This window comes from Rhinolophus sinicus, linkage group LG04, assembly GCF_036562045.2.
Source record: "Rhinolophus sinicus isolate RSC01 linkage group LG04, ASM3656204v1, whole genome shotgun sequence".
Classification (NCBI taxonomy): Eukaryota; Metazoa; Chordata; class Mammalia; order Chiroptera; family Rhinolophidae; genus Rhinolophus; species Rhinolophus sinicus.
This window is the reverse complement of record NC_133754.1, coordinates 141,054,682-141,062,921: the sequence shown is the minus strand read 5'-3', so window position 1 is coordinate 141,062,921 and position 8,240 is coordinate 141,054,682. Positions and strand designations below refer to the sequence as shown.

Below are 8,240 nucleotides of genomic sequence, written 5' to 3'. Positions count from 1 at the left end.
GAATCTTCTAAATACATTACAAGGTGAATAGCTGAAGTTTCATTACACTATCAGTAAGGCTTAGAATTGACTAAAAATAATAAATGCTTTCAATTAATTTCTTTGACTCAGATTTCTTCCACTTACAAGTCTCTAGCCACAATAAACCTTTTATTTCATTTAATAAAAATGGTGACATTATTTGTCTTAAAAAATTTTGTTAATAAAATTATATATATGCAATAAAGGAAATATGTTCTAAAGGAAATGACAGTGTTGAAGTAAGTTTTACCATCATTATTATAAATACCTTCAGCCTATGTAAACTCCAAAGTCAAATCTGAAAGACATTTTTGTGAAACACCTGTCCATAAAAAAATAAAATAAAAAACACTTCAGAGGATATTATATTTTATTGTATAAATGTCAAATGTTTTACAGTACTGATTTACTGTATCTTATGTAGTCTATAAAATAAATGTAATTTTAAAGTACCCTGGAATTTATAACAGTAGTAATGCAAAGAACAGATGCTTGAAACAGACCCAATAGGAAACTTATTGCCAGTATTATCATCCAATCCTTTTGATAAGAAATCCTTCTATTATTACGGACAAACTTGATCTTCTTTGAAATGTGTTGTCCACCGCTTTTCTGTTTCTGTCACAGTGGCTATAAATAGCTGTTTAAGGATATCCTTATCTAAATGCCTGCCTGCAAACAGAACAAAACATGGTGTGATTACACTGTGCTTATTAAAATGACAGTTTGCCTCTGAATTCCAGATTGTTAAGTGCTTGATCTTCAGAATTTGACAAAAGCAATACTAATTGATTCCTTCCTTAACTTTCTAGTTAAGTTCCTGAGAACCCAAACTGATACTTGGATTAATCACTTTTCTAAAGTTGTTTGAAGAGTAAAAGGTCTAACGAGTTCTTATGAATGTTATCACATGATTACGACAAATACATTAACCACAAGCTTATTTAGGTTTACAAAGGGGTTCTGATTCATTAATACTGCTTCTCCTTTCAAATATATTTTTCGCCTCGCTTTAGAAATGTAACTGTAACTTACCAATAAGAACCAATCGATTTGTTCTTTCAGTGTCATCTTTCCAGCTCAGTGGAGTCTCCTCCAGATCATACAGCTCATGGACACCTTGGACAATCACTTGCCGTGGTTTGTCTTTGATTGACACCAGCCCCTGCTCAGGGGAGAATGAACAGTCAGCCTCAGTTTGAATTTAAAAGCAGAAATGAAGCACTGCTGTTACTAATTTTTCCTATTTCTCTTTAAAATAAAAACTCATGAAGAAGATGCTGTTAAAATTACTTATTTCTAGTTATTTGAGCATTAAAGAAATAGTTTATTAAAGCCTCCAATTTTTAAAAAAGTTTGTGCATAGATCTTTTTCTAATGACAAAATTAATACATACATTAGAATGTTCTTTCAGTGTTATCACAGCAAAAAACCAAAACAAAATGATAAAACATTATATATTAGATTCTGATTATTCTATGTTTAAGGATTTCATATACTTGTTTTACAGTTTCAGTGGGAAATTTGAGAAGTTAAAGGATTTGGTGATTTATTTTTTTTAATGAGTTGCAACAAATGGAGTAGATGATGAAATAAAAACTATTATATTTATCTGAATAAAAAGGTGATTTTACATTGATATGAAGAAATGAGGACCAAATTATCTAATAAGCTGGCTCCTATGGAGATGAAATATTTGTTACATGTATTTGTTATAAAATTAATACATATCGAAAAATAATGAGAGACAAATCACTGAGAGTCATTTCCACCATACCACTTTTGTGTAGTTTTCATGTATTTATGTATTTTGGGTGTATGTTTTTCCAGTTTTTCTTTTCCTGTGCCCAGTTTGTTTTCTTGTTCCCCCCCGCTCCCGTTTTATTGAGACATAATTGACATATAACGTATTAATTTAAGGTGTACAACATAGTGATTTGTTTTCTGTTTTTTAAATTTGAATTTTAACATGTAATAACAAACTTCTTGGAAAGAAATTACCTCAGCATCAATTTTGTGTTACTTGTATACAAATTTTGAAGCATTAGCTGTTACTAGAGTTTTAAACATGCTGATTACATTTTGGACTACTACGTAACAGGAAAAAGAAGGAAGTCTATGAATAAAGACTCTGTTGTTCCAGATCCCTCAGTTGTGATGAGAGGAAGACCAAAAAAGGAACCAAAGAGGATAACTGTGGAAAAACTGTCACACACCTAAGGACAAAATCCAAACCGGATGGTGCGGGATGAGCCCCTGAACCCTGTGTAGAGGTCTTGGTGGCAGCATTAGTGTAATGCCCAAAAGGCTGCTTTTCTAGGTACCACCCCCTATTCAGCACTAAGGGATGCAAGCAGTCACAGAATGAAATATGGCCTGCCAGCTCCGATGATGAAATGCAGACAGTGCAACAGTCATAAAGCAGCAGCGGGACCGTGTGGGAAGGATTTGGGATTCATTTGTGTTGCTCTGCAGCGCCAATCCCAGGTAGAGCCAGCACTGGGAATGAAGAAATCTCAACATAAATAGTTTCTCCATAGTCTCAACCTCTTGTCATTCCAGTGACCCCAGGAAGTCAGTCACTAACTGGAGAATCTAGTTACTAATAGTGATAAAAACAAACAGTAATAATAAAAGTTGATGCACTTCTGGAAACATAAGAGTAGACACTCAAATGACTGCTGATGGCTTAACCACACAATCTAGAACAACTGCCCCCTGGAAAAAAACACCTTTTGTGACATAAGCACCAAAATGTCAAGTTTTATGAATGGGTTTCCAAACACAGATCAAGGATTTTTGTAGTCTTTTGTAACTCTGTTTATATTAATAATATGACACATGTTTAGTGTCTGCTGGATGCATCAAGAAGCATAAACTTCAGTGCAGCAGAATTTCTAATATCATTTTTCTGTTAATAAAGCTCTCTTGGAAAAATACACACAGAAAACATTCAGTTTGACCAAGCTGTGTGCCAAAGGGAGGAGAGTTTCAATGAGTCAAGCTCATGAGCCAGATAATTGCTCAAAACACCTGGGAGTAGAGAGCAGGAAGTAACATTTCAAAGCACACAGGTTGTTTGAGCTGTAACACTAAATGAAGCTGTGCAAAAAACTCAAGCTTTATGCAGTGATTTCCAAAGCTGCTTTTCAGCAATGGAAATCGAGAAAAATGAAAATAGGCAAAGGTTATTTGTACTAAAACCAATGCTTCTGCTTAAAACTAAACATAGTTTTCTATACTAGCCAAGAAAGGGACTTTGTCCAAAAGTATAAAACTGCACACTGTATACTGCACCTTCAGTCGGATGACCTCCATGCAGTTATCCTCCTTGTTTCTCACGTTCTTTTCCCACAGAAGATTCTGTATCAAGAGACATATTTTAATAAGACCAACCATTGTTAATAGCATCAACTAGGTAATAATACAGTTGATAAATCATTAATCAGTTAAATATTGCATTCACCTGAATAAATACATTTAGACTTTCTTCCTTTGCATTTCCTGGTACTTCAAATGTAACTGTAATAATACTCTGTAAATCAAAAGAGATAATCAATGATTTTTTTATAGTAATGGCAATATATTTTTAAAAATCACAAGTTTTAAGATGAAAAGAAACATTCATAGAAATTTATGTTGCCTAAAAATACATACTAGGTATATCTTTTTCCCTTTTATTTGCTGATATTTGGTTATCAGCAACTCCATTTTCTATATTCTGCACAGTTGAGTGTTTACATAGAGAAACTCTCATGAAAGGGTACTCATTTAATTCTTTCATTTCAGGATTCTCAGCACTAAAAGGGAAGGTGACCAACCACGTACTGAGCCAGGAACTTTTGCTTAGGTCACTTCATTTTATCTTTCATTTACTTATGACAACAATCCTGTGGAATAAAGAAAATTATTTCCATTTTATAAATTGGGGGAAATGAGGCTTAGAAAAAATAAACTACCCAGAGCCAGGAGTAAAACTCAAAAACAAAAGTTTAATTCTGTTCTTTGGGAAAAATAAAGGAAAGTTGGGTTTATCCCTGGCCAAGTATGTGCCAAGTAGAAAAGAGTTCCTAGAGATGAGAATGAATAGCATAATGTTATCTTTGGTTTTAGGAGTTGACCATCATTTATAGCACGTTAACTTTGAGATTTATTTTGCCTCCTGATCTTGGTAAATCTCTCATTGTCTGCTCTAAGATACCAAAAGCTTAAGATTTCCTCTAGCTGGACACATAATTAAAATCCAAACCTCCACTTGCTACTGTAACCCAAAATTTCAAACTTGATGAAAATCCATAACCCAATAAAAACACAAACCTCATCTTTAATAATGAGAATAAGATGCTCAAGCCAAGCTTTAAAACAGGCAAAAGAAACATACTAAAGCACAGCTTTCCATCATTTCTTAGAACCATGTATCTTAGCAAATTTACTCACCAGCAGAAAATCATACAGGCTTATAGTAGAAAATATGGAAAGACCAAAACTGTTTTTTATCCACACATAGAGAATAGCTAAAGGTAAGTATTAAAGACCAATGTAAGACAAAATATATTGGCATTTAGTCTCCACTGTCGCTAGTAATAGGAAAAGCAGAACGCACGTTCTTGCTCAGATGAGACCTGCAAGCCAACTAAAATTGGATTTTAAAATGTCTGATTTTTAAATGTTCTTATTTTGTTGCAATAGCCATGTGGTGGAAACGATGTAACATTAATGGATGAATGGATAAAGAAAATGTAGTACAAAAATGCAGTGTATATAAATGTGGAATGGAATATCATTTCGTTCATCCTTTAAAAAAAAAAAGGAAATCCTGTCACACGCTACAACATGGATGAATCTTGAGGACATTATGCTAAGTGAAATAGGCCAGTCACAGAAGGACAAATACTGTACAATTCCACTTTTATGAAGTGTCTACACAGTCAGACTTATAAAAGCAAAAAGTAGAATGGAGGTGGCCAAGGGCTGGGGAGAGGGGAAAATGGAGAATTGTTACTCAATGAGCATAGTTTCAGTTATGTGAGATGACGAAGTTCTGGCTAGAGATCTGCTGTACAACAGTGTGCAGCAGTTAACAATACTGTACTACACAATCATTTCTTACGACGGTAGGTCTCATTAGGTCTTTTTTACCACCATTTTTTAAAAAGTGTTTATTTTTTTTTTAACTTTTTTTATTAGTTTCAGGTGCACAAAGCAATGTGATAGTTACACATTTATCATTTATATCCCTCACACAGTGACTACCCCCCTACCCCCATTAGTTTTAAATCTTAAACAATGCTTTTAAACTGTTTGTTTTTATAAGTTTACAGTAATAATGGTATGCATTTAAACAAAATGACAGTCTTCTTTCCTTCTCAAAGCAATCACTGCAAATAACACCTAAAAATCTATATCAAAATGTATAACAAATCATATCAAAATACATTGCAAAAGGTTGCCAAGTGAAACATAATTTGTCAGTTTCAAAAGATAGTAGTACTTTAACCTTCAAAAATGCTAAAAAATGTATTTTATTCAGTTGGATAACTTGGCTTTCAGTATTGGGATGTCTCAATATAGAACTCAATATTGCTTTATTTTATTGCTTTATTCTTAGCTTACAGAGTTTTATGTCAAGCAATGACTTTTACTATTTGCAGGTTAGAGACATCACAATATTTCTGAAGGGTTCAATTAACTCCAGCGTGAGATGAAAAATGTTTTAAAAATTAAGACAATGCATGATGGGGCTCAAGGAGAGAAGTACACATTTTAAAACTAGATGTTTTTCTGTACCAATAAACTCTTCTCCCATCAGACAAACCCTAAAGAAGATGAAATCCATAAATTCCCAGGGCAAAAGATGAGGGTCACAGCTCATAATTCATAATTGGCTCTACGAATTAAGTATGCACAGATTGCCACTTGGGTTTTCTCATCTACCTTCCAACCCTCCAATTCCAGGTCCTCCTTTTAGGGAGTGAAGAAGAAATACATGAAATATAGAGAACTGCACTAAACATCATTCAAGGATAAAACTTTAGTAACATATACAATATGTCCTAGGTATTACCCATTTTATACTTTATTCCGAGTTTATTTTTGTTTTGAATCTAAAATTAACTCTCCTTTTCCCAGACACAGAAAGAATCAGAAAACCAAGGCAATAATTTACTCGTAGAAAACTAAAGCAAAATAAGGTACTGCCTTCTAGGAGTTTGTTCAGCTTATTTCCCTCGGTTGTCTCCTGTTTTGCAAACGATATCTAGTATGCAGTAACTTCTATGTGTTCTTCACCTAGAAAACTAAGCCCACTAACATGCTGAAACCCGAAATCTGCATCTCCACTCTCCAGGCCTCCACTCCGCTTTGTCTGTGTAATCTCTTCTGTGATATCCTGCCACCAGGTACAAAGCTGACTATTTGGAATTTTCATCCAAATCAGCTTACCTCCCAGATTTCTCTATTTCTAGATTCCTCTACTCTAGGCTTGTTTCTCATCACTTCTCTCCTTACTGCTCCATCACCAGTTAGGTTATTCAGGCAAGTCTACCCATGAAACAGCACTCGATTTATCCCACTTCCATTCTCACTATAACCAGCAGAGTCCAGGCCCTCTTCACAGGACATCTGAACTTCTGCAGCGTCTTCCTGCTTGGTCTCCTGACACCACACTCCAACCCAGCTCCCCTGACACTGTCTGACAGCACAGCCTCCGTTCTCTTTGCCTAGCAAATCAAAGCCAATACCAGGATCCCAAAACCCAGCATTCATCAAGACTTCTGCCCTGGAGCCTGCTCTTCTACAGCATTCTCACTTTCCCACTTTCAAACATCTGGATTGCTCTTTCCCTTACTTCTTCCAGTCAACAACAACAACAAAAAAATCCACTAGTTTAAGGTTACTTTTTGGTATGCAGTCAGAATAGCAGTTATCTCTTTGGCAGAAGGAGGGTTACTGACGGGGAAAAGGCACAAGGGAACTCTTAAGTTTGGGAAATCTTCTATATCTTGATCTGAGTGGGAATTGCAGGGTATGTGTTCATGTATACATAAGGATAGATATATCCTACCTATGCATATATGTGATGATACACTGACTTGTATACTAAAAACCTGCATATTTTGTTTACTTATATATATAAGAAATACTGTCTTTAGCGAAGCTTCAGATCTACCAAACCAATCGCATGCCTCTCAATTGCATAGTCCTTTGTCTGCAATAACATTATATTTTGTTCTATGTTCATATATCTAAAGCAGGAAAGTGCATCAGAATCTCCTGTAGAGCTTTAGAAAAAACAAACAAAAAACAGACATTCCCCAGTTACTGGTGAAATGACACATGGGATTTAATACACTCCACAAGGGTAATGGATACACACAGGTTCATTATGCTATTCTAGTTTTACGTACGTTTGAAATTTTCTTTCTAAAGAAAAAAAGTTTAAATAATACTGCAGCAAAAGAAATGTTGGGAAGATAGAAGAAATAAAATCAGCAAAATGTTGATGGCCATTTCAACTGGGTTATGCATACAAAGGCTTCATTTTACTATTGCTACTTTTGTCTATCTCTGAAATTTTCCAAAATAAAATGTTAAAAATATACATACACACTCATATCCAAGGTCCACTCTTGGAGATCTGAGAGGTGGCAACAACTGAATATCCAATTTTTCAAAAAAGCTCTACAACTGACTCTGATGTACACCCCCATCTGAGAATCACAGCTTTTCATTCTTTTAACAAATATTCACTGAGCACCCACCTTAAACTTAGCAATGAGGAATTTATATTTAAGGAACTTATAGACTACTGCAAGGGAAAAGCATTTCAACCCAAACTCTAAGGCATTACAAATGCCATGATGGGTACATTTGAGATACTACGGCTGTAGATACTGGCCATTATGAAGGTTCTTGAAAGTGAATACTACATCTTCTTCATCTTTTAATCCTTGTGACTCTTACTATGATTTCTTTCACCCAGAAAGTCATTAACAATATACTTCAAATTTATTTTACAACACTGACATTCTAAACAGTGGTTTTTCCCCAAAATTCTACCACCAGAGACTTGTATTTCTCTCATTCACTCATTTTAAAGTGAAGATGAATATTCTATTAAGTTTCTCAGAGAAAAGTGCCACAAACATGATAGTACAGCTCCCCATAATTATGGGCCAAAATGAAGACAAATGAACAACTATCTGCTGTTATCTTGGCC

General features: G+C 34.7%; 1 protein-coding gene across 1 annotated transcript in view; it reads right to left on the bottom strand.

The window, feature by feature from the left end:
* Positions 1–373: 373 nt before the first annotated feature.
* The window catches only part of LOC109446677 (zinc-regulated GTPase metalloprotein activator 1B), a 41,026-nt gene continuing 33,159 nt past the window's right edge, over positions 374–8,240 (bottom strand). The window contains exons 12-15 of the mRNA XM_019730332.2: positions 3,489–3,557; positions 3,320–3,385; positions 1,057–1,186; positions 374–693 (exon numbers count right to left, since the gene is read on the bottom strand). Of these exons, the coding sequence (XP_019585891.1) occupies positions 587–693; positions 1,057–1,186; positions 3,320–3,385; positions 3,489–3,557 (372 nt within the window). The 3' untranslated portion in view covers positions 374–586. The remainder of the gene's footprint in view (positions 694–1,056; positions 1,187–3,319; positions 3,386–3,488; positions 3,558–8,240) is intronic.